Source organism: Excalfactoria chinensis, chromosome 14, assembly GCF_039878825.1.
Source record: "Excalfactoria chinensis isolate bCotChi1 chromosome 14, bCotChi1.hap2, whole genome shotgun sequence".
Lineage (NCBI taxonomy): Eukaryota > Metazoa > Chordata > Aves > Galliformes > Phasianidae > Excalfactoria > Excalfactoria chinensis.
This window is the reverse complement of record NC_092838.1, coordinates 2,392,469-2,416,729: the sequence shown is the minus strand read 5'-3', so window position 1 is coordinate 2,416,729 and position 24,261 is coordinate 2,392,469. Positions and strand designations below refer to the sequence as shown.

At 61.6% G+C, this 24,261-nt stretch overlaps 1 protein-coding gene across 1 annotated transcript; it reads right to left on the bottom strand.

The window, feature by feature from the left end:
• Positions 1 to 237: 237 nt before the first annotated feature.
• On the bottom strand, positions 238 to 21,025 carry MYO15A (myosin XVA). Its single transcript, XM_072349114.1, has 63 exons — positions 17,519 to 21,025; positions 16,550 to 16,632; positions 16,389 to 16,452; positions 16,203 to 16,312; positions 16,028 to 16,102; positions 15,772 to 15,862; positions 15,272 to 15,375; positions 14,753 to 14,816; positions 14,554 to 14,667; positions 14,283 to 14,444; positions 14,078 to 14,191; positions 13,919 to 13,977; positions 13,595 to 13,718; positions 13,407 to 13,502; positions 13,152 to 13,283; positions 12,827 to 12,952; positions 12,474 to 12,551; positions 12,120 to 12,274; positions 11,957 to 12,002; positions 11,724 to 11,848; positions 11,404 to 11,521; positions 11,141 to 11,316; positions 10,988 to 11,072; positions 10,775 to 10,828; positions 10,579 to 10,660; positions 10,359 to 10,489; positions 9,688 to 9,783; positions 9,356 to 9,591; positions 8,810 to 8,979; positions 8,649 to 8,721; positions 8,313 to 8,504; positions 8,120 to 8,217; positions 7,948 to 8,036; positions 7,712 to 7,838; positions 7,520 to 7,578; positions 7,334 to 7,397; positions 7,111 to 7,249; positions 6,883 to 6,973; positions 6,713 to 6,809; positions 6,388 to 6,509; positions 6,097 to 6,156; positions 5,897 to 5,972; positions 5,465 to 5,580; positions 5,277 to 5,395; positions 5,057 to 5,198; positions 4,682 to 4,793; positions 4,465 to 4,539; positions 3,886 to 4,091; positions 3,638 to 3,771; positions 3,496 to 3,562; positions 3,267 to 3,339; positions 3,042 to 3,115; positions 2,876 to 2,958; positions 2,601 to 2,731; positions 2,364 to 2,458; positions 2,053 to 2,130; positions 1,775 to 1,871; positions 1,528 to 1,688; positions 1,304 to 1,437; positions 1,086 to 1,219; positions 861 to 994; positions 443 to 583; positions 238 to 358 (listed from the first exon to the last, which is right to left on the bottom strand). Exons 1-63 carry the CDS (start codon positions 21,023 to 21,025, stop codon positions 257 to 259), a joined length of 10,272 nt encoding a protein of 3,423 aa, XP_072205215.1. The 3' UTR covers positions 238 to 256.
• Between the last annotated feature and the right edge of the window lie 3,236 nt (positions 21,026 to 24,261).

Genomic DNA, 24,261 nt, shown 5'->3' with positions numbered 1-24,261 from the left:
CCGGCGAGATGCCTGCGAGGCGCGTGGCGCGCGGCACTAGCGCCCCCTTGCGGCTGGGGGGACCCGGGGGGCTCCGCGCCCGGTGCGGGGGCTGATGAGGGGGAAAGCGGGGCAGGGCTGTGGGGGTCGGGGCGGGGGGGGGGGGTTGGATCAGAGCGAGCACAAATACAGGCAGACCCCGCGTCAGCGGCTTGTATAAAATCCTTTGCGGGGTTACAGCCAGGAGGGGGCGGGGGGTCACGTCGGGGCGGCGGGCTCAGAGCAGCGTGATCTCGCTGGGCGGCAGCGTCAGCCTCTTCTCCGTCGCCCCCAGCAGCTTCTCCACGTGCGCGGCCACCACGCGGCACAGCTCCAGGCCCTGCCGGACGGGGACAGGCCGTGGCGACGGGGACACAAGGTCGGGGCACGCTCGGGGCCTTGCCGTCCCCCTGCCGGCCCCTACCTGCTCCAGCTGCAGCTGCGTGACGCCCTGTGCCTGCAGCTCCCCGGTGCTGATCTCCACGTAGGGGGAGCTGGAACCGGCTGCCGGCCGTTGTGTCCGCGTCGCCTGCAGCTCCTTCAGCGAGAACTTGGCCACGGGCTCCTGGGGTGGGGGGGGGGAGGGGTTGGGGGCTGGGAGGGCGGTCCTGCGCTCCCCACTGCAGCCAAAGGGTCCAACACCTCACCAACAGCTCATCCTGGGACCCCCACCGCATCCCCTGCTAAGCATGTAGGGAAGGCCCTCCTGCCCCTGCTCCGTGCTCTTTTGGGCTCCCCGCTGTGCTGGGAGGGAGATCTCGGCCCCCACTTCTCCTCACGGCTCACACAGCCCTGTGCTCCCACCGGGTCCCTCCATCGCTCAGCCCCCAGCCCACACCTACGTGGGTCTCCTTGCTGAGGAAGTTGAGGCCGTTCTGGTTGACAGCCAGGATGCAGGGTGAGACGATGGCGTGGTTACTGCAGCTCTGGATGTAGAAGAAGGACGAGCCGAACATGGGGCAGGCGCTCAGCAGCCCTGATGTAGGAAGGGATGGATGGAGGACGGGGTCTCTTGAATTGCCCATGAAGAAACCCCCCGTACTCCATCCCCATCCCATAGCCCTCACCCAGGAACTGTGCCCTGGCCTGGTGGGCACTGAGTGCCTGTGCTTGCTGCATGTGCTGGGTCACCATGTGCAGCCAGGATGGGGCTGACAGCAGGCGGAAGAGCTGCGGGGGGACGTAGTCCTGTACCTCCCGCCTGCAGGGACACAGAGGTCAGGGATTGCAGAGCCCAATGGGCCTCCAGTCCCTGCAGGATGTGGGCTCTCAGCCTGTCCCATACATGGTGGGGAGATGGTGGCCATCCTTGGCTCGGTGCTGGAGAGCAGCCAGCTTGGCCACTTGCTGGAAGTGCTGCTCTCCTGGCCTGGTGGGTGGCAGGACAGTGAAAAGCCCCTTGAGGTAGTCAGGGAGGACCTGGAGGGAGACAGGGCATCTCGGAGCCAGCACTGGGGGGTGGTGAATTGTTGAGAGGGGACAACGGTTGGGAGGGGGGGACACCCTGACCTGGTTGTAGTGCACAGTGACGTAGAGCTCGTTCTCAAACTTGAGGGGCTGTCCCCAGACCACCCGGCGGCACCAGAAGGTGTAGGCAGCGTCCAGGCGCTCGGTCTCGGTGGCCACATCCAAGATGTATTCCCGACGTCCCAGCGGCCGCACGCTCTGCCCTGTGCAGCCCCAGCAGCCTCAGCACACCGGTGGTCCCCATTTGGGTTCTCACCCGATGGCACAACTCATCCCGTTGGCCCCTCACCTCTGTTGGTGACCACAAAGAGGATATATTCATCCAAAGCCTCTGGGCGCTGCAGCCCCATTTCGCAGCACAGCTCCTCTATCACATCCAGAGCCACCTGGGCACAGAGATATGGGGTTGGGGTGGTGTCACATCCCCTGCCACCTTCACAGTCACCACCAGCTCTTGTGCCGGGGTTCACCCTGCACAGCTCCCCAGGGAAGTGATCTCCAGAGACCCTTTTTGTCTCAGTGACCATGTCCCTGGGGTGCCCTCAGCCACCGTGTCCCCCGACTCACTGAGCACGTCTTGATCTTGAGGTGCCGCTCGATGCCGCCGGGCAGGAGGAAGAGCTGTCGCTTTGCGCTGCGCCCAGCCTGCGTGGGGGAAACACATCAGGTATGGGGTGCATCTCTCACACCCCAAAAGGACACCCCACATCCCCAGGGTGCCCCTGTCACACCGAGCCGCATTCTGCCCTCTGAAAGCCCAGAGTATCCCCAAAACAGCTTCCCCAGTGGGAGGCTCCCAAGAACATGGGAGATGTCTCAAACTTCATGGGGGGAAACTCAAGCTGGCATCAGCCCTGCCCTGCACCCCATGGCCTCACCACCACGGCTTTGAGCTCCATGCTGCTGGGGAAGAGGCTGCGGCCACCAAACTGCAGGGTTTTCCTCAGGTTTTGCTCGCAGGCTTTGGAGATGCCTGAGAGAGACAGGGATTGGTGTGGGGATGGCAGCCCCGGGGGCTCTGCAGCACAGGATGGAGGCAGGCAGGATGGGGCTGAGCTGGGCCATCGCCGCCTTCTGGCTCTCCTAAAGGTCTCTGGATCGTATGCAGCCCCTACCCTGGAAAGGCAGCTCTGGGCGCATGCTGGCATTCCGCAGGAAGGCCATGAGGAAGGGCCTGAGCACCTCAGAGCACTTGTAGTAGGCGGTGAGGATGTAGAGCAGCCTCCAGCCCTTCTGGCAGCTGTCCCTGCAGGGAAGAGGCTGGGCTGAGCCCCAGGGAGAGTAAAGGGTGCCCACGGTGGCACCCACAGCCCCGGGGTCCAGCATAGTGCGGTGTGGGCCACAAGGGGACACAGCTGTCCCAGGCACCAGCATGGAGACAGGGACTCACGGCTTGGAGCTGGTGTTGTCAGTGACCTGATTGATGATCTGGCAGTACAGCTCATCCCGTAGCACCTCGTGCTCAGCACACAGCTGGGGAGAGGCACTGCTCGGTGCATGGCTGGGGACATCCCCGTGGCCACCGCCACCACTTACCACTCTGCTGCAGGGTTTACCTTGAGGATAGTGCAGACGATGTCCAGCTCTGTTTGTCCTCGCAGAGGGTGGTCACCCATGAACTTCATCACAGCTGGGGGCGACAAAGCCACAAGGTGACAGAGCTCACCCTGTCCATTCCCCAGGGCAAGAGAGCCTCCCAAACTGCAGCATGTGGGGCAAGCAGGCTGAAGGAAGCACCCTATCTGGCCATGCATGGGGATGGGGTGGGGGGCTGTGCCCACCTTGGAAAGCCTCAGTCGCCAGCTTGTTGACACTGCTGTCTGTGATCTCAATGAGCGACTCCTGGATGGGAATCTGGGGGGAGAACGTGAGTGTTGAGGGAGATCCCAAGCACATCAGGCCTCAAGAGGACCCACAGTGAGGAACATCTCCAGGAACAGGGTGGCACACCACAGCAAACCCCAGCTTTGCATGCCACTGCCATCCCCGATGCATCCCACATTCCCACACCTTGGTGAACCTCAGCATCTGCATCTCGCTGGACCCATCCATCTTGCCCTTGCTCCCACAGGACTCCCTAGGAGAGAGGGATGAGGGAGCAGGTGGGCACAGCCACCCTCAAGGTGTCCCCGTCCCTCCATCAGGCACTCACGTGGTCCCATGCTGCGCTGCACGGAAATATCTCCTGGCAAAGGCCAGCATGGGGCAGGTCCCTGTGCCATCCCCAAGCTGCTCGCTGCTGTCACCCTCTGGACCCTCTGGGAAGGCAGTGCTGGTCGGAGACCCCTGCAGAAAGGAGTGGTGGGCACAGGGCATGGCCAGCACTGGGCACAGGATATGGCTGGCACTGGGCATGGCTGGCACCGTGCACAAGAGCAGTAGCCCCAGAGCAACACTTACCTCAGTTTTGCGATCCAGTTCCTGGGCTACAGCAGTGGAAGCCACAGCCATGGCCACGGCCCCTGAGGCTGCCACCCTGCCCTGCTTGTCCCCAGGTTCCTCCTTCCTTTCCACCAGCAAGTGGACGAAGTCGGGGGCTGCGACGGGCTGGACGTACTCAGCCGGGAAGAGCCCTGACCTGCCATGGATGGCCCCGAACTTCCACCCTGCACCAGGCAGAGGGGTGGGGATGGCCCCGGGTGTCACCTGTGTGGCACCCACAAGCCCTCGCCATGGGGTCCGGCTGTGGCTTTCAGCTGGAAGCAGCTGCAGCTTGGCATTGTGTGAGGCAAGGGCACAGAAGAGGGGACACGGACACCATTGGATGCAGGGATGTGGAACAGCACCCAGTTCTGCAGCCACCCGGGGTGGGAATCACAGGGGAGCATCCCTCTGCTTTGGGTTGGTGTTAAAAAGGGCCAAAGCCAGCTTGCTTGCTTGGGGGCAACAGAAGTGGGATCCAGCCCCAGGGTGGAACAAGGCTCACATCAGATGGATACACACTGGGGACACATAGAGGGACACCACAGAGCCACCCACCAAAATCCTGGGTGCCAGTCTTCAGCTCCTCCAGGTACATCACCTTCTTGCGAACCACACAGCCATAGTAGTGATCTGTGGGGACATGGCCGTGGATATCACAGGGATGGCCACCTCCAGGCCACCAACATGTCCCCAGAGCTGTGCCCTGGCTGAGGGTGGGGTGAGACCCCTTGAACTCATGAAGGGCAAGAGGCGAGGACAGGAGATGGCTCACCTCTCTTGTGGTGCTGCCGTGGCTGCAGGTGAATGATGTCTCCTTTGTGGAAGCTGAGCTGAGCGCCATCCTCAGGGCTGTAGTTCCTCACAGCCACCACATACTGGGAGTCCTGGAGGCAGGGGGGGCTGGCACAGCCCATGCACGCATGCACATGCACTCATGGAAATGCATGCACACCCATGGAAATGCATGCATGCCCATGGAAATGCATGCACGCCCATGGAAATGCATGCACACTCGTGCACGGGGGCTTCAAACACCTGTAGAACCACCCCAGCGTGCCAGCCCCAGCAAACCCCACAGGTCCCAGGCAGTGTTCCATGAGCAGGCTGTTTCCCACTGCCCGCCCCATGCCCAAGATGTGTCCCCCACCTTTCTGAGCTCCGTGATGAAGTGATCCACCATGGCCTTCACCTGAGGAGCTTTTGGAGAGAAGAGGATGAGCTTCTCACTGCTCAAGTTGAACTCCAACATGTTCCTGGATGGGGTGGCCACGAAGAGCACGTCTGCATAGCTGGGGCAGGAAGAGGGCAGGATGAAGCACCGGGCACCCACAGCACCCATCCTGTTATACACATAGGGCAGCCCCTACCTGTACACCCGCAGCACACGCAGCTGCTCTCCAGGCATGTTGGTGCCCTTCACCAACCGCAGCAGTTTGATGCCAGCATGGGACACAGCCAGGATCTGCACACCCGTCCCCACGCTGCCCTGCACATCGCTGTGCATCAGCTGGGCACAGGGACCACCGCCGTGTCCCACCCCACGACGTGCCCTCACCGTGGCAGGGAAGAGGCGTGAGAAATAAACCTCACAGCTGTCCCGGGCGGCCGCCACGATCTCCTTCTTGACACTCTCAGTGGCCACGGGGCTGAAGGAGTCCAGCTTGTTTTCCGCTGTGGGGAAAGTAAAGGGGTTCTGGTACAAGATGAGGTTGCTCATCCCATTTCCCAGCCTGTCCGGAACAGTGAAACACATCACTCTAAAGCAGCAAGCCTGGCTGAGCCCCAGCACGGCTTGTGACTGTGAAGCACCAGGTTACAGCCAACTCATTTACAGGCAAAACTGGTTCACATTTAAGCAGAATCACTTGTAGCATAGATGTACCCAAGAGATGGGGACAGTTGCCAGAGTGGGAGGATGGGAGCATCCCACTGTGAGCTTCTCTCTCCCTGCCAGGAATAGCAGTTTTGGGGTGCAGATGAGCATTACCAAAGAGGGATTTCATGCGGAGCCGCTCCTCGGGGCTGATGCGGATGCAGGTGTCGGAGAGTGTGTCGGTGAAGATCTGGGGTGAGGAGCAAAGGGGAGCGATGTGTCCCAGATGCCCCCAGGTCTCCCTGCCTTCAGCAGGGCTGTGGGAAGCTCTGTGGAGCTGGAGGTGGGGATGCAGGGCCGGCTCAGCTCCTCACCTGCCGGAAGATGAGGTCCAGCAGCAGCGGGTTGTTGAAGCTGTCCTTGGGGTAAAAAACCTGCCAGGAGGGACAGCAGCACAGCTCAGCTGGGGAACATCCCCTTTATCCACGCAGAGGTTTGACACCGATCTCATTCCAGTACAGAGGGGCAGGTACTGTCCCACTGAAGCATGGAGCAGATGCTGCTGCTCACACCATGTCCTCCTGACTTCTCTCCATGCCGCATGGAACAGGCTGTCTCCAGCCCTGCCCCCAGTCCCAGCCCTGTCCCCAATCCCATCCCTGCACCTCCTTGCGGATGTATATTTTCCAGGGCACGTTGCAGTAGGTGTAGAAGTCCTCGCTGCAGCTGCGGTGAAGCTGGGTCTGCACCTGCTGCGCCTCAGATGGGAGCTCCCTTGACACGAAGACTGCAAAGAGATGGAAAGCCCTGTATGACCCTGGAGGGAACAGCTGACAGCCCCTCCATGCCAGGGGAAACTGAGGCACGGGGACCACTGTAGGTTAGGAAGGGTCCAGCCATTATCTCATGAGGATCCAGACTTGGTGCCACGGGGGAAGGATGAGTTGCCCCACTGCCCTGGGACCCCTGTGTAGCTCTGCCCTGTGATACCTGGAGGCCGGGAGGCTCCCAGTCGCCCCACTGGTGCTCTCAGCTGGTATCTGCCACTGGGGACTGGTTTCACTGCAGCCACAGTCTCCGTGGGTCCCTGTGAGGCAGCGAGCAGACTGAGGTCGGGGCTCAGCCCAGCACAGGAGGCACGAGGGTGGCTGCATCCCTACCACAGCTGCAGGCACCCGGGCTGATGAAAGCTGCTCCTTCAGGATCTGCAAAGCTTCCTCGTGGGGATCCAGCTTCTTCCCAAAGAGCTTGCTGTGGAGACAGCAGCCTGATGTCAAACATACCCCACACCACCCACATCCCAGCATCACACACCCTCCAGTAAGAGGGTAGTGGGGCTGGAGGACACAGTTGGCAGCCCCACAGCTCAGTGCAGGATCTGGAGGTACCTGTGGGGCTGGGGGCCACGTGAGGTGGGCTGGCACTGCCGGATGATGTTACGGATGTTGTGTGTGGGCCGTGGGACGTGCTCCGAGTTGAGCCGGGAGTGCTGCACTGGCTCACCGTTCCATTGCCAGCCAGTGAGTGCTGCGAGGACAAACCATGGCTCATGGAGACTGTATGGGCAACCCGCCCACTTGACGTCAAGCCCCTGGCCCAGGCACCCCTTACCTGCTTTCTGTGAGTAGGGCCGAGGCTGGGGGGCCCGTGCGGGTACCCCCTCTGCTGCTCTGCCCTGCAAGGTGGAATTGCACCATGAGGATCTATCCCCTGCCCCATTGCTCCCCAGTGCCCCCATGGCTGGGGAGCAACCTGGGCAAGAGTGGGTTTAGCCCCTCCCAGTTCTGCCCCACTGACCGGGGACCCGGTTGGCTTGGGGTCTGTGCGGTGCTGTCGGGGTGAGGCTGGCTCCACACCTGTGAAGGCATAGTGGAAAGCTCAGCCAGCCCAGCACTGAGGACTGCAGGGTGCCAGGGTGTTCCCCGAGCCGAGGGATCAGGGATCAGTTGGGGAAAATGAGGCATGGAGCCAGGGAGGGACAAAGCTCACCCCTTGGCTGCCGCGTGTCAGTGGGCATGGTGGGTTGCTGCTGCTTGGCACCACTACTGCTGTCCCCCCTTCCCACGCTGCCACCTCCCTTCATCCTCTGCACGATGGCAGCAGGCTTCTCCAGCTCCTGGTGACCAGGTGTCCAGGGGAAACTGAGGCACGGCCCCACCACGGGCGCTGTGCTATGCCCCATGCCCCCAGCTCTTCTAACCCTCGGGCAGGGGGACGCCACTCACCCCATTGCCGTAGGAGAGCACCGGGTCAAAGAGGCTGTCCAGGTACCGATCCAAGCCCTTCTGGGTTCTGTGCTCCCCAAAGTCAGTGTCTGGTGGGCAGATGGCAGATGAGCCCAGAAACCTTGCAGTGAGCACAGCCCCATGGGTAGCTTGGGGCCAGGGTCTGCCCTACCATGTGGTGGGTACCCCTCTGCCTCCACCAGAGACGGCAGCGTGGGTGCTCTGACAGCCGGAGGAGGTGGAACTTCATCCAAATCCACGGGATGCACCCTACAGAGAGCGGGGAATTGCCCCAACCCGTGCTCCTACAGCACCCATCCAGCCCTGTGCCAACTGCAGGGCTGTGTCCCATCCCGGGTACCTACGCCCGGCTGGCATGGTCCCGGCTCCCTGCCCCATCCCAGGCGATGAGGAAGCAAGACTTCTGCTTGGGGAAACCCTGCAGCAGCTCCAGGTCAGAGATGAGGTCCAGGACGTAATCATGTCCAGCCAGCTCGGCCCACTGGGTGCCCACCTTCATGGCCACGGACCACCCACGCCAGCCCTCCAGCAGCCCCCTGCTGACAGCAGGACACTGGGGACAGGCTGACCCCGCTCTGGGGGACGCTGTGCCCTAGAGCTGGGCAGTGTGGCTCCCACCCTATATCCTGGGTCATCCCAGATGGCTTAGGGGCAGCTGCAGGAAGTGAAGCTGGTGGTACCTGTGCTTCAGGACATCTCCTGCCAGGTCCTCGCCAGTGCTCCAGGAGTGCACAGGGCAGGAGAATTGGTCGCCTGGGGAAGGATGGGTGGTGAGTGGGTTCCGAGGTCCCCTCTTGCACTGGGACCCCCCACAAGAACCCAGCTCTGTGCCACCCCACACCGTTGAAGCAGAAGAGCTGCAGTGCCATGCTGGCTTGTCGCCGGTTCGCAGTCCACTCCAGCAGTGAGGGTGGGTACGCACGGGCACCCAGCTGGGACCGTGCCATGGCGTGCATCAGCTTGCGCTGGCACACCGGCTTGTAGCCAGCAAAAGCGTAGTCAGAGACAAACCTGCGGGGAAAGGACGGCTACTGAGGGGTAACCCTGCGGTGATCCTAGACATAGGCCATAAGGGATCATGGAGGGACTTCAGAGCACCCCAAAATGGGAGAAGTATCTCTGGGAACGTGCCAGATTGACCCTAAGTGACCACATGGGGACCTCAGAGCACTCCCAGATAGGAGCAGCATTCATAGGCACGTGTGCCAGGATGGTCCTAGGGGATGCTGGAAGCACCCAGCGCTGTTACCAGGCTGTCTATCCACATGTGACCCACAGGATCTGGGCTCTGTCCCCTATGACACATTCCAGATTATCCCCACAAAGGACCCAGACCCCATCCCACACCACCTCCTGGGGTCCCTGCAAGCTCCCATCCCCAGCTCACTTCAGCAAGTACTTGTCGAAGGCAGCAGATGGGGGGAAGGCACTGAGGCAGGCAGCCAGCAGCAGCCAGCCCCGCTCCTCATTGTTGACGTTGGTGTTGCGCCAGACCTGGTTGGCTGCTTGTGCCAGCAGCTCATCCCGCAGCCCCGGTGCTGACAGCCCCTTCTGCACGATGTAGTTGCCAAAAAGAGTCTCCTGCTTGCCACCCAGCCCTGGGTCACCCATGAAGCGCAGGATCTGTAAGGGAAGAGTGGGGGGGAAGAATGGGGGGGGCTGTCTGTCTCCTTCCTTCCAGCTCAGCTCCTCTTCCTCACTCTGCTCTCTCCCACCTACCAGCTTGAAGAGGCTGAGTGCCTCGTGGCACAGCTCCTCGTCCAGCCGGGTGAGCGGGGCAACCAGTGGGGCTGTCAGCATCCCAAAGGCCGGCTCCTGTGGTGACACCCGCACCCGTGGCTACCTGCCCCCCTGGGGGACCCTGCTGCTGCCACGCGGGGAGACGCAGTGGAATGTTCCAAGTGTTGAGGATGGAGATTTTGGGACTGAGAAAGGGTTGGGATGTGGGAAGGGGCCAGCACCTTGTGGAGGCTGAGAGAAGGATGCGATGCTGTTGGGGATCCCGGGGGCTTGGAAACACGCAGTGTAAATAGAGGGAGAGGAGGAAGAGGAGGAAGAGGAAAGACACAAAGCGGCCGGGGCCAAGGAACAAAGCGACCTGGGTCTCCCGGCCCCGCGTTGGGTGTCCAGGAGTGCTCGGCGGGTCTCTCTCCAATAACCTCAGCGGGGTCCCCGTGGCCCCTGGAGACAACAGAACCCACAGGGAGGGCGGGCGGACAGGGGCCACATCCAGCTCCGCGCAGCACCGCAGACACCCCACAGCCGACCCCACTCGTGCCCCGTGGCACCACCTTGGGGACCCCAAACCTAACAGCTGCACCACATCCAGGGCAATGAGGACCCCCGTGAGCCCCCTGCCTGCTGGGGCAGGTGGCTGGTGCCACCCTTACCTGGAAGTGGCCCCGCACGTACTTGGCCATGGAGTAATCATTGATGTCGAGGGGCAGGGTGAGCTTGGAGTCAGGCTGCAATGCCGGCGGCGGCACCAGGACCACGCAGCCGGCGTTCACTTCACGGGCAGCTGCGGCACACAGCCGGCAGCTCCGGCACCCGCAGCCAGGGATGGGGATGAGGGTGGTGCAGGCTGGGGGCTGTGCTTGACCCACTCACCCGCCGCGGCCTCCAGCAGCCCCATCAGCTCAGCAGGGATCTCCAGGTGTGTCACATCCACCACCTCCCTCCTAGTCAGCTCCTGCCACAAGCACAGGGATGGGGCCCCATTGCTGTGCTGCCCCTCTTCATCCCTGATACCACAGGGTGCTGTGGCATGGCAGCGAGCGAGGGCATAAAAGCATCACTCCATTACCTGCTTCATCCTCTCCTTCTCCTCCTCTGCCCGCCGGCGTGCATCCTCCTTCCTCTGCAAGCACAGGAATGCTACGCTGGTGCCCCAGTGTCACAGAGACCCAGAGGCATGGGGTCACACCATAGTATTGCCTGTCCACCCCACCAAGGAGGTGGTGGGGGTGGGAGTCTGAAAGGCTCCAGAATCTGGTGGTGTCCCCATTGCCCACCTCACCTTGAGGTAGCGCCGGCGGTTCACGTAGATGTGTACCAGCGACCTGAACTTGATGAGTGTGTGCCTCATGCGGCGGTACCGCTGCCTGCAGGAGGACACTCCATCATCCCATGTCCTCCCTTGCCCCTCCACCCCAGTGACCCTCAGCTCCACCTGGCCAGGTAGCCACGCGCCCGGCTCTGCAGCAAGACGATTTTTCGGCGCAGGGAGCGGAAACGCTTCTTGATGAAGAAGGTGCGGGCGTAGCGCTGCAGTGTGAGCGCAGCCAGGTGGTGGGCACGGGCCCGCTTGCTTTCCAGTGCCTGGTACAGCTGCTCCTTCAGGAAGAGCTGGGGAGAACATGCTATGAGCCCCCATAGTACATCACTTGTACCCAAGCGCCTCAGATTCTCCAGCAGCCCTTTGCGAGACAGTACCTTGCTGACGCCGACGTAGTACATGCTGGGGTTGACGGGGCAGAGGTTCCTCAGCATCTCCACACAGTTGGCCCCATTGGGAACAACGTTAGACCACATGTCGACCAGGCAGCGGTACCTGGGAGAGCCCACAGCACTGTCACCAGCACTGCCACCACATGGGGCTTCTCCCACCATGTTGGCATAGGCCCTCCCCAGTGTCTGGGATAGCAACTTCTGATGCTTTGAAGCCAAGTCAGGAGGCTCCCAGCTGCCTACTGAGGGTTCCCCAGAGCTGGCAGTGCTTGACCCACAGCCACCACCCTGCATACCCCCGGCACCTGTCGATGAAGACGAGGAAAGGGATGCGGATGGGGAATCCCTCCTTGCGGATGCGGATGGTCTCCAAGATGCCCGAGTAGCGCAACTGGCTGCTGACCACATCGGCCTCAAAGAGCCCTGGCTCCTGGGGGGACAAGGAGCGAAGCCTTGGTGGCCACGTGGTCAGATCCTCACCAGTGAGGGGCAAGGAGACACGAGGACCCACATGGCACCGCGCACCCACCACACCCACCTTCTTGTTGTTGGGTTTGAGGCAGCGCACAAAGAAGGGGTTGCACCTGTGTTGGAGAGATGCCATCAAGGGACAGGGGACAAAACCAGCCTGGCCACCAGGGACTCAGGTCCAACTGTCCCCCTCCCTCCAGCAGTTTCGTGTGTGTCCTGTTTGTGCCAACCTCTCCATCTTCTCCACCAAGTCCAGGAGAGACTGCTGGAACCGTGCAGCCACAGTGGGAGCCTTGTAACGCCGCGTCCTGGTGCTGCTCCTCCTGACCAGGCTCCTCTGCCGGGCCAGAACCTGGGCATGGCCGAAGAACAGGTTGGCCACCACCTGGGAGGGACAGGAAGGGTTACAGAGCAGGAAGGTGGCCCTGGTAGCCACCCAAGAACAGTCTGTGTGACATGAAGGAGCCCTAGGGGAAAAGGGCATGGGGTAGCACGATCTGCTGCTCCCCTTGAGTGGAAGACAAATATCTGGGGACATTGCAAGCAGCATGTGTCCATGTCTGGTGCCCCAGGCAGGGCCATACCTTGGTCCTGCTGCTGATGAACAGGTCCAGCACATCCTGACGGACCTGGTCATAGTTTTTATCCAAAAACTTGTGAACCTGGCAAAGGGCAAAACGTCACAGTGAGGAGCTCAGCAGGGAGGTGAGGAGCTCCAGGCTGGGACCCTGCAGGAAGGGAACCACTCCCAGCCCCCAGACAGAGCCCTGGGGATGCCTCTTGCCCGCTGATGCTGGATTTTAGGAACATGGTTTGGTGGGAATGGTGGTGATGTATCAATGGTTGGACTTGGTGATCTTAGAGATATTTACCAATCTTTATGATTCTACAATCAGCTCCATAACCCTCCATGTCTGCTCTATAACCCATCACAAACCTGGTAGGTCACCTTCCCCGCATAGTGCTTGATGGTGAACTCAGGCAGTGGCATCTTTGGCTTGGTGTACAGAGGGTTGGTCCCATGGTGGTAGTGACACTTCTGCAGGAACGTGTGATCCGTGGCCTGGGGGCAGACAGCAGGATGAGACTCCATGGCACAGCTCAGACAGTTTGGTGGCACTGAGATGGCACACCCAGCCAGATGACAGTGGGCCTCCCAGATGGTCCAGCATAGCCCAGGGGCTGAGCAGCCCTGGTGACACCCAGGGATGGTGACAAGCAGGTGGTGGCGTCCTTTGTGCTTCAGGTCGGGGCAGTCTCACCTGGGGGAAGCAGCTCTGGTCATCCAGGATGCGGAGGATGCCGTAGGGTTTCTGGGAGATGAGGTCAATGCAGGGCTGGTTGTCACTGAAGGGGATTTCCTTCCACTCGATCTGCTCCCGCAGGTACTCCTCCTGCCATAGCAGAATCTCACTGAGCCCTGCACCCTGGGCTGGGCACTTTGATACCCTGAAGTCCCCAGATCCATGGTGACATGGCCAGAGATGAGCAGAGTATGGCTCCAATCCCCTGCCCACCTGCTCCTCTTGGAAGATAATCTTGTTGAAGAAGAACTGCAGGTACTCATTGGCATAGTTGATGCACAGCTGCTCAAAACTGTTGAAGTTGAGGTCCTGCAAAAAAAAAAGAGCATTGGGTATGAAACATCTGGAGCTATTCACAGCAAAATTGGGGAAATAGAGTATCCAGCGAGGTCTGTGCCCACCTCGAAGCCATAGATGTCCAGGATGGCAATGGAGAGGGCATCCTGCCGTGGGTACACCAGCTTGTTGATGCGGTCAGTGAGCCAGCCGAAGAGCAGGGCATAGAGGGTCTTGGCAATGGCATCCCTGCAGGGGGTGGGTGGGAGCAATGACCAAGAAACCCTGCCTTGTGTACCTGCAGCACCCTGTACAGCCTGGCCAGTACATGTCACACATAGACCTGCATGCATGGTCTCTAGCACCAAATCTGCACAGAGACCATCCCTTTCTCCCTGTCCCCTACTGTGATGTCCCCATCCTCTCAGTCCCAGACCCCCTCCCTTTACCTCGCATCCACAGCACTTTCGACAGTCAGGGGGGTAAAAATCTTCTCCCGTAGTGTTTCCTAGTTGCGGACACACAAAGCATTGATGTGACTGAGGTTTTAACCACAGTGGCCACCGATGCATCCCTCAGACTGGGGCCGTGTCCCCCCACACACTCACCGTCACCTTGAAGGTGATGGCTTTCTGCAGGCCCTCAGGGGAGATCTGCAGCAGCTCAGCCACCGTCCGGATCTCTGTGGCACTCACTACTGTTGCAATCTCCTGGCAGTCCGTCTGCAGGACACAGAGTGATGGAACAGGACATTCCCTTTGTATGCACCCCAAACTGGGTCAGAAGAGCTCGGCATCGGGTTGGCTCACATACCTCGTATTTCTCAAAGTAGACATTTCCCAAGTGAAGGACGGAGGAGAGGATGCGGAAGATGCTGTTCTGCTCATCCACACTGAAGCCCAGCACCTCCATGGTGTTGAGCAGCCGGCGGAAATCCTCCGCATCATCCTTGCCGGGGATCTCACAGTTCCCACCCTGTCACAGCCCCACAGTGCCATCAGCACCCCCAGACTTCAAGGGGTATGGCACAGGGGGACCCCGTGAACCACCTGGAAAGGGTTAGTAGGAGGCAGGGGCTCGTCACCTGGTTCAGGTAGTAGTAGGTCTCAGCTCCCTGCAGGCAGTAGCGCTGCCGCTGCTGGGCAGGCAGCCCCACCAGCATCTCATAGAAGATGTGATAATTGCGCTCGGTTTTGGCCTGTGGGGCAGAGGGATGAGCTGCAGGGCAAGGGAGGGTGTGGGTAAACCTGAAGGAAACCTGAAGGGACCCCCCTGGCACCCACCTGGAAGACCACACGGGACTTCTCCAGCAGATACTGCGAGGTGATGGCACCGCAGATCAGACCACTGTAGGGGCAAGAGCAGGCACCCAGCTGGCAATCTGGGGGTCTCCAGGATGGCTCTGTGGCCCTACCTCCCATTCTCCTGCTATATGCAGGAATCACCCCCATCCCAAGGTTTCTCCCAGTGGGCTCCCAAGCATGGCAGGAACTGTGCACTCCAGGGTGACATTGGGCATCCCCATGGATATCCCTATAGGATTGGTGGTGCTGATCAGGAGGGACCATGGAAACCCACAGGCAGTCAGGGTGCCCAGCTCTGGCACAGCATCACTGCATTATGGGCAGGGGGCAGCAAGTGCCATGTCTTCCTGTCTTTGCCTTTCCCCTCTCTATATTTCATTCCCCAAAGCTGCACTGTATGCATGTCCCACCCCCGCTGCGATTGGCCCGGGAGTGGGGCAGGGGGTGGGGATGGGGAGGTCATGGGGTGGATGTGTGAGAATGATGGGTGTTACTTACTCCTCCATAAAGATTTCCACAAATTTCCCAAACCTGCTGGAATTGTCGTTTCTCACAGTTTTGGCATTGCCGAAGGATTCCAGCAAGGGGGTTGCCTCCAGGATCTGCCCACAGCCAATGGGGAGAGCCCAGGTGAGGCACCCCAACAGCCACGGGACATGCTGTGCCAACCCACCCAGCTGTGCCACCACCATTGCACACCCAAACTGGAAACATGCAACACTGCCAGCCTGCATTGGGATGCAGCACAGCGCAATAACTCCATGCACACACACAGATCCCAGCTCCCACCCTCACTGTCCCCATGTAGATGGGATGATGTGGCAGAGATGCCACCACTTTGCTCAGCCTCATTGAGCCATCTCAGTCCGTATCCCCACAAGTACCTCTATCTGCCGTGGTCCAGGTGGAAGCATGGGGACAAGGAGAGAACGGTGGAGCCAGCAGAGGGAGGCAGGGATGGGGGCGGGGGTGGGGACAGGGCGAGCAGCAGCCCCTACCTGCTGTGCCGTGCTGCGCTTCTGGCTGACGGCTGACAGGTAGCGCAGGATCAGCTTGGTGGCCTCCGTCTTCCCTGAGCCACTCTCCCCACTGAAAGGCAGAGCCCACCCTTAATACACCCACCCTTAATACATCCACCCAATGCACCCCTAATGCACCCCATGCCCAGAGATACCCACGGGGCCAGGCTTCTGCACCCTGTGCAATCAGGGCAATGCTAAGTACGGGCAGTGCACGCGGATGGCCACCCCTCACCTGATGACGATACACTGGTTGTGTTTGGCATCCATCATTTTGGAGTAGGCGACGTTTGCGATTGCAAAGAGGTGCCTGGAGGAGAGCGGAGGCACAGAGGCATCACTGCATCACCCCAACACGGGCACCTCTGGCTCTGGGGGCCTGGGTGGTGGCACAACAACATGGTACTCACGGTGGGTTCTCGCCCAGCGCCCTGCCTTCGTACTGCAGCACCTGCTCCATCCCATAGATGTTGTATAGGCGGTAGGGATTCACCGACACCAGGATGCTGCCGATGTAGGTCTGCAGGAGAGCAATGAGGGGCTGTGGGAGCTGAGGGAGCAGTGCCCCCAGGGGACACCCGCAGCCTTGTCCTTACGTAGATGAGCTGGCGCTCAAAGCGTGTGCGGATGTTGCTCAGCACCGCAGCTTCCTGCAGGTCCCTGGTGGAGGGCAAGGCTGTGTTAGGGAGCATGAGGGGCACAGGACCCACAGCCCCATGGGGATGGAGCTGTTCCTGAATGGGACCATGGCACTCACTCCAACTGGGTCATGTCCTCCAGCCCGTCCTCTTCCTGCGGCTCCTGGTAGCGCACAATGGGCAGGCTGCACAGTGACTGCATCTACACAGGGAGACAGCATGGGCACCATCACAGCATCGCCGTTCTCCTGCTCCATCCCACCTGCGCCACCACCACTGCCCCAAATCGCCATCTGTGGCCCCAATGCCAGTAAAAGCAGGGACCCCAGGCAAGCACCCGTGGCCTTAAAATGGATCCTTGTAATGATAGCATCCCGTATCTGCAGAGAACAGGTCTGGAAGCCACCTCACTGAGGCAACACTTGGGACTGTCCCATTGCTGTTCCTTGAGGTCCTGGGCAGGAACAGGTAGAGATGGCTGCATGTGGGCTGCCCAGGGAGGTGGTGGGGTCACCAGCCCTGGAGATGTGGCAACGAAGGTCAGTGGGGATGGGTTGGCATTAGGCTTCAGTTCCTTTCCAAACCTAATGACTCTATGGCAGCACTCAGCACCACAGATGTACCCAGCACCACATCTACACCCAGCACCACGCTCTGTACGCAGCCCCTGCTGGCTCCTGTCCAGCAGCAGGCAGGAAAGCAGACACCGGCCGGGGTCGTGCTGCTGCCTGCTAACGAAACCTCTCTGGCCCCATCCTGCAGATCAGGTCTCAGCATTTCCATACGTGGGCTGCAGCCAGACAGAGTCAGGTGTCTTCAGTGCAGGGGGGCCACGCAACAACCGTCCCCCATCCAGCCCGGTCCCCATTCAAGACCCCACCACCCCCCCCAGCTGTTTGACCCCCACCCCGCCAACACAGCCCATGGCTCTGGCTGCCTTACACCCCTCAGCACCGCGCTCTCCCCTCCCAGCAGGCAGAGCAGTTCTGGTGGTCGGGGCCGGACGTGGTGCCCTCTCTCCCACCACCACCATCCCACCGTGATGTCTACGACAAGCCACCCCTCGCTCACCGCACCGCCGGCATTACCTTGCTGCGCCAGGGCTGCTTGCTGCCCAGGTACCCGTCCGCCCAGGGATGCCTGTCCCTCCAGGCGCTCGCTGAGCGCTGGCACAGGTACCGGCCGATGTCGGCTCCCCTCTGGCTCGCCCGCTGCCTCCCACGCTCTGCGGGGTGCCGGGGGTAGCCCTGCTCGGCCGTCCAGGCGTCGGGCATCTCCCGCACCCGCACGACGTGCTGCTTGGACCAGTGCTGCTTGTACATGCGGGACGCCCTCCGGAAGGAGCCCAACCTCTGGATCTGCGGCGTCACCACCGCGTAGCGCCCAGCGCCGTCCTCCCCAGCCACGGCCTCGCTCTCCGCAGGCTCGGGAGCACGGAAGCTGCGGCGGAGGACGGGGGGCGAGCCGGGGGGGCGGCCGCGGGGTGGGGGGCTGCGGCGGCGAGCGCTAGGGGAGGAAGAGAGATGGGGGCTCCCCACGCTGGGGCTCGGAGGGCTGGGGGTGCCCACATCTCTCCGGGACGCGCGTCTCGGTGGGGAGGGCGAGCGAGACAGGGGGCGGCGGGCAGGCGGTGGGGACGGGGGAGCTTTGGAGGAAGCCATGCTCCCCACGATCAGCGACGCCAGAGACTGCCCCACATGACGGATCCGCCCCGGGGATGGGCTGCGTCCCCCAGACTCGGCAGGAGGAGGCCTTGGCGGAGGCGAGCGCGGGGCCATGCCAGCGAGGGGCTGCCCGATGCGCTGGATGAAGGATTTGGGGGGCCCAGACGCGGGGCTGGACGGTGGGGGTGCGCCCTGCCAGGGAGGCAGCTCCGTGCCGGGGGCTCCATCCCAGGAGGGGCTGAGTCGGCGGCTGCCGGGGCGTGAGGGCGGTGCAAGGAAGGAGCTCCTCATCAGGGGCTTCACAGCCTTGGTGGGGGGCTCAGGCTGCCGCGGCCACGCCAGGGGGAGCCGTCCCGGAGGACTCACTCCAGGGGAGCTGCTCCGCCGTGACGGCCGCGGGGTCAGGGGCCTCCCCGACACCCCCGAATGCCGTGATGCTGGGGCTGGCGGCGCGGCATTTGGGGGGGCTCGCGGCACAGCAGGGGGCTCACGGCGGAAGCTGGTCCCGAAAGACACGGAGCGCCGTGGCCGCTCACCTCGCACGCTGCTGGGATGCTGCTGGGCTGGTGGTGGCGACGGAGAGCGCCCGGGGTTTACAAAAGGATTGCGGAGTGAGGATGGCCGGGAAGCTCCCGGTTCACGGGGCAGGGGATCCCGGCTGCCTCCTATCCGCACTGACCCAGCACGCTCTGTCCCGTGGCCAAATCGCCTGTAGGAGGACTGGAGGGCACCGCGGTCCCAAGGATTCCCCATGCCCCGCAGCGCGCGGCCGAGGGGCTGGAGCTGTGAGAGGGAACGCTGCAGGAACTGCCCCAAAGGGCTCCCACACACCCGCGCTGCTGACACCCGACTCCCCCGGTTTGGTTTGGGGCTGGCAGCTGGTGGCTCATACTCATCATAGTCATCCTCATCGCGGTGCGGGGATGGAGGCAGGGAGATGTCCAGGCGGTCTCTGCCAAACAGCTTGACCTGGGGCCTTGGGAAGAGCCTGAATTTCCTGTTGAGGGAGAGCTTGGAGGACAAGGTGTCCCGCATGCCCTTCAGCGAGGAGGTGCTGAGGATGGAGAAGGGATAATCCTTGTCCTCCTCCTGCCAATCTTCTGGTTCCTCTGCCTCGGCGATCTCATCCAGCCCCAGAGCGTAGGGATTGCAGGAAGACTGGGTACGAGGCGCCCACCCACCCTCACTGTACTGGATGTGGTGCTCGGGGTACTCATCCCCCATGTACCCTCCAGCCACGGGGCCAAGGGGCTCCCCAAAATCCTCATAAGGGTCTCCCCTGTAGCCAAAAGGTCCTGCCACCTCCTCGCTGTACTCTGGGTCACTGCTGTAAGGGTCGTAGAGGTGGACTGGGGACCCATAGTCCTCATCCTCGGGCTCCAGGTAGCCGTAGGGGTGCTCCAGTGGTTCATTCTCATCCCAAAACCCTCCGTCGATCCCATACTCATCCTCTGTCTCATAGCCGGGGTAATCAACATAACGGGTCGGCACTGCATCCTCAAAGCCGTACCCTGGTGGGTAAACTGCAGTGGGCGAGTGGATGTAGTCTTCCTCATCATCCTCATATCCATGCTGCAGGCCATAGGGTCCTTCCTCCTCCTCCTCGACATAACCACGCCGAGGGCCATAGGGTCCATCATCCTCCCTGGCGTAGCCAAGATGGCGGCCATAGGCCCCACCTGGCACCTCTTTGGCGTATCCACGCCGGATCCCATAGGGCCCCTCCTGTTCCTCCTTGCCGTAGCCATGCTGGCGTCCATAGGCTGCGCCCCGTTCCTCCTGGGCCCACCCGTAGCGCGGGGCCGGCGTCCCCGTGGGCCTGCCGTGCTGCGACCGCCGCCGGGAGGACGTGCGCCTCATCATGCTGCTGCTGCGCCGCTCTGCGCCGGGCGCTGCGGGCCCAATGCCGGCCGGCAGCCGCCTCATGTTGGCTCGGTGCCTGAGGATCTCGTCTTCCGCTGGGAACGGCAGCTTCTTGGCTCCGATGCGGGACAGCCAGGCTGTATCGGCCGCCCGGCCGCCCCCCGTCAGCCTCCCGCGCCGCGACAGCAGCTTCCTGGCCAGCCAGCCCGTGGCGGCCGCCGCCTTGCTCAGCACCTGTGCCCGCGGCTTAAATTTCCTTTCCGGTCTCCGGCGGAAGAGCGACGCGCCGTCCTCGGCCGCCTGCCCGGCCCTGTGCAGCAGAAAGAAGGCCGGCTTGGGCGGCGGGGCGGCCGCGGCCTCCTCCTTCTTCCTCTTCTTCCCCACGTGCTTGAAGCGCACCATGAGGTTGGAGGTGGACTTGAGGACCGCTTTGTTCTTCTTCTTCTTCTTCTTCTTGGTGCTCTGCTTGTGCAGCCCCCAGAAGAAGCGGGAGGTGTTCTTGAACTGCCCCTTCTTGGGCCGCCGCAGCCCCAGCTTCTTGAAGCCCAGGAAGAGCCTGGAGGTGCTACGCAGGCTGCGTTTTGCCCGTGCCTTCGGTGCGGCTGCCGCCACCTCCTCCTCCTCCTCGGCAGGCTGGGCCTTGGCCTCCACGCCCTTGGCTCCTTTCTTCTTCTTGGCGTTGTCGGCCGCCGCTTTGGAAGCGCCTTTGAGGTTCTTCTTGGCCGATGCTGCATCGCTCTCGCCCTCCTCTTCCTCTGCTTCCAGCTGTACCTTCTTCCCCCGACCCGGTTTTTTGGCCACCGCCTTCAGTACCCCTTTCTTCTCTTTCCCTTTCCCCTTCTTGGGCTCCTCCGACGCAGCCTCCTCCTCCTCCTCCTCCGCCTTCTCCTTCTCCTCCTCCGCCACTTCAGACTCCTTGCTCTCCTCCTTCAGCAGCTCGCTGTCCGACGTCTCCTCCACCTCGCTGACCACCTCCTTCTTGCCCTTCTTGCCATCCTTTCCTTTCCCTTTTCCCCCCTTCCCTTTGCCATCCGCCTCCTTTTTGGCCTCTCCCTTCTTGCCGGCCATCCCACCGGTGACAGCCGCTCATGCTCCGGCTCTCACGCCTGCTCTGGCCCCGGCGATGCCCCGCACAGATGTCACAAGGCGACCCTTATCCCAGGGGTGGTTATTTACCTGCGCCTGCTTTCGGTGGGCTGCGTGCCCGTGTGTGTCTCCCCGGGCTGCCTGCGGGGGCTCCCGGCTGGGCATGGTGCAGGGCCGGCGGTGCAGGGCCGGCAGGAGCTGCCGCCTGCCTCCCACCCAGCCCCACGAGTCCGGCCCGAGGTGCTGGCTGCGGGGCCGCCGGCTGTAACCCAACCTCGGGGCTCACGGCGGAATGAATAATGCAAGGGACGAGCTGCTCCTGCACGGAGACTTTTCCGAAGGAACCGAGGAGAAGCAAGAAACACGTCTGCAGACGGTGTGGGAAGTGCAGGTCCCACAGCAAGGATCGTTCCTGCTGCTCCTGGCTTACAGCGGGATGCTGCAAGGGCTGAAACGCAGCACTACCAGCTCTGTGCCCCAGGAACAAGGCCCCGAGCCCCCAAAGCCACCCCCAACCCAGAGCCACTCACCCTTCAACAGGTGAACGCAAACACCACCACTGCCGTTCCTATCAGCACAAAGCACAGCTGCCAACCTAAAATCAGCCTCTGCCACCTCTGCGTTGCAATGGGGAGGCACAAAGGAGGACCCCAACCCCAAATCATACCCTGCAGACCCGCTGGAAGCGAAGGGGAGGGATCCCCGCGGGGTGCGGCGTGGGGTCACCCCGCTGTCGCGTGCACGTCGCGTGTCCCACCGCCGTGCCCAAAGACGCACGTGCCCATCCGCGGGGTGACCGCATCAAAAGTTAATGCCAGCCCTGGATTCGTGCCGCTGCGGCTTCATGAAACTTTCAACAGTGTCGGTGTGAATTTGCTGCCCAGCTCACGCCGTGCCGGCCAGGTGGCGCCGCTCCAACCCCCTCCTCCCCAACCCGGACCGCTCGCAGCTCCGCCATCACCGCGCCACGCGTCACGGCCCCGCTGGAGGCTCAGCCTGCCCCGCACCTCCCACCTGCTGGCACAGCCCGACGGAGCGCTGCACGATCGCTGCCGACCCCCCCCCCCCCCCCCCGTGCCATCCGCACAGACACAGCCCTCCGTGCTGGGCTTCCCCCCGGGGAGCTGCTAACAGCAAGCGCTGTGCTGCAGGGGGGCTGCTACGCGTCCAGCCTCCACCCGGCACCATTCGCGGCCCCCATCATCTCCCGTCCTCCATCCAACCGCCGCGCGCGATCCCTGCCCCCACCCCCCATGAGCTGTGCAGGCAGGCATGGCACGGCAGCGGCCATCTGTCATACTGTCGGCACCCTGTGGCACTGGCACAGCTCACCATGCTTTGCCATGGCTGTGGACACGATGAGGGCTCACCTAGAGGACATACCAAGAGTGGGAGAACAAAGGGGAGTGGGCAGCAGAGCCCCAAACAGATAGATGAGCTCCCACACGGCCCTGCTCAGACCCCCCATAGATCCCCTTCACGTCATCTCACACTAAGGGTGCAGCCTTCCCATATGCTTTAGGTACAGGGAGCTGACAATACCTGGGGCAGCAATGGGGTCCAAAGCATCCCCTGACCTCATCACCCCTGACGGGTTCCAGACCTTTCCACAGGGACCCCCCGAGCCCTGAAGTACTGCAGGTCTCTGCTCGGCCCCCTCTGAGTTGGCCACTTGTTTTCAGCCCTAAAACCAAACCATGGGACGTGGGGACCAGCAGATCCCTGGCAACACGCGCTGCATCCAGGATAGCCAGGAAACCTGCCTGGAGCAAGGCGTGACCCACAGGAGAGATTGTATCATCATAGTATCATAGTATTGTGCGAGTTGGAGCAGATGCTGCAGAGGATTGGAGCAGATGCTGCAGAGGACAGAGCAGCTGGGTGCAACACGGACTGAGATTTGTGCTAAACCAGCTGATGTACACCCAGAAATGCTGGATTATGGCCCCGGCCACACAGCCAGGTCACAGCCCCACAGAGTCACCTTGACCATAGAGCGGATCTGGCTGCCAGGCCAGGCAGGGTTCCTGGGGTACCACACCCCCAGGATAAATGAAAGGCAGGGAAGGAGCAGTAAGGAACGTGAGGCAGGTATTTGTGGGAAGGATGGGGTATTTTGGGCAGGAAGCTCTGAGTGGGAGGGCAACAGAAACAACAGAAACACCGTGACCATGGGAGAGTGAGGCAAGGGAGATAAAAGGCTGGGAGCAGACACGCAGAAGTGACGACGCTGCCTTAAGGTCCCTCCCCAGCACCTCGGCCATCACAGCCCCCACGAACCCAAGGGATGTGCCACCACCCACATGGGCACCCCCAGCACTCACCTGGGTAGCCTTAGCTTGCCCGCGTGCCCCGGCGCTGCCAGCACCGCACTCATGGCCTCGCTCTCCCCCAGGGACCATCACTCTCCTGGCACCCGCAGACCCATCTTTGCTGCATGGCAGCTGCCGGCTGCTGCTACCCAATGCATATTTGATGACTGCTATTATTCTCATCTCTGCTGATGAACGGAGGGATGGGAGCTAATCTTCCCTGTGCAGGGCTAAGGGGGGAAAGCATGGATGGAAAGCAGGGATGGAGCAGCTGGAGGAGCAGCCAGCCCCGATCCCTTGTCCCTTTATCCCCACTGTGACACAGCTGGACACAGCCCCAGATGTGAGCATACAGCAAACGGCCCCGACCCATTCCTCCTCACAAGCCAAAGCATGATTAGGAAGAAAAACCACATGGACATGGGGCCACACATCAGTGAGCTCTCCTACAGTGGGGCTGGGACTGAGCGGCCCTGCAGGCACCCCAAGGAGAGGAGCATCCTGCACAGGAGCACCTCCAATCCCTGCTGCCTCTTCCTAGAGCCGCACGCCTGAGCTCCATCTCCTCCCTGCTATAACACATCCCTGCCATAATGCGGTGGGTATTTATTATGCTGATTCCTCAGAAAGCAAAAGGCTTAACTGCAAATTACAATCAATAGCCCCAATCCCCGAGGGGAGGGTTCATCATTTAGCAGGCGCAACCAGAGGAATTCTAAACTATTTGCCAGCCATAAATCCTCCTCTCCGCAGCCTCCCCAGCCAGCTCGGCACAATGTGCAATGTCTGCTTGGGGGTGACCCTTGTCAGCATTAGAAACAATTAAGCTGTCACTGTGGATCGTGGCTCTTATATACAGTCCCGAGCAGCGCTTTAAGATGTCAGTGTGATGGGGTGAGGGAAGCT

Coding starts and splice junctions, on each gene's coding strand:
- MYO15A (XM_072349114.1), bottom strand. CDS start 21,025: ATGGCCGGCAAGAAGGGAGAGGCCAAAAAGGAGGCGGATGGCAAAGGG. Junction 14,668..14,752: donor AGTCCCGTGTGGTCTTCCAG/GTGGGTGCCAGG, acceptor TCTGCCCCACAG/GCCAAAACCGAGCGCAATTA. Junction 359..442: donor CGCAGCTGCAGCTGGAGCAG/GTAGGGGCCGGC, acceptor CCCGTCCGGCAG/GGCCTGGAGCTGTGCCGCGT.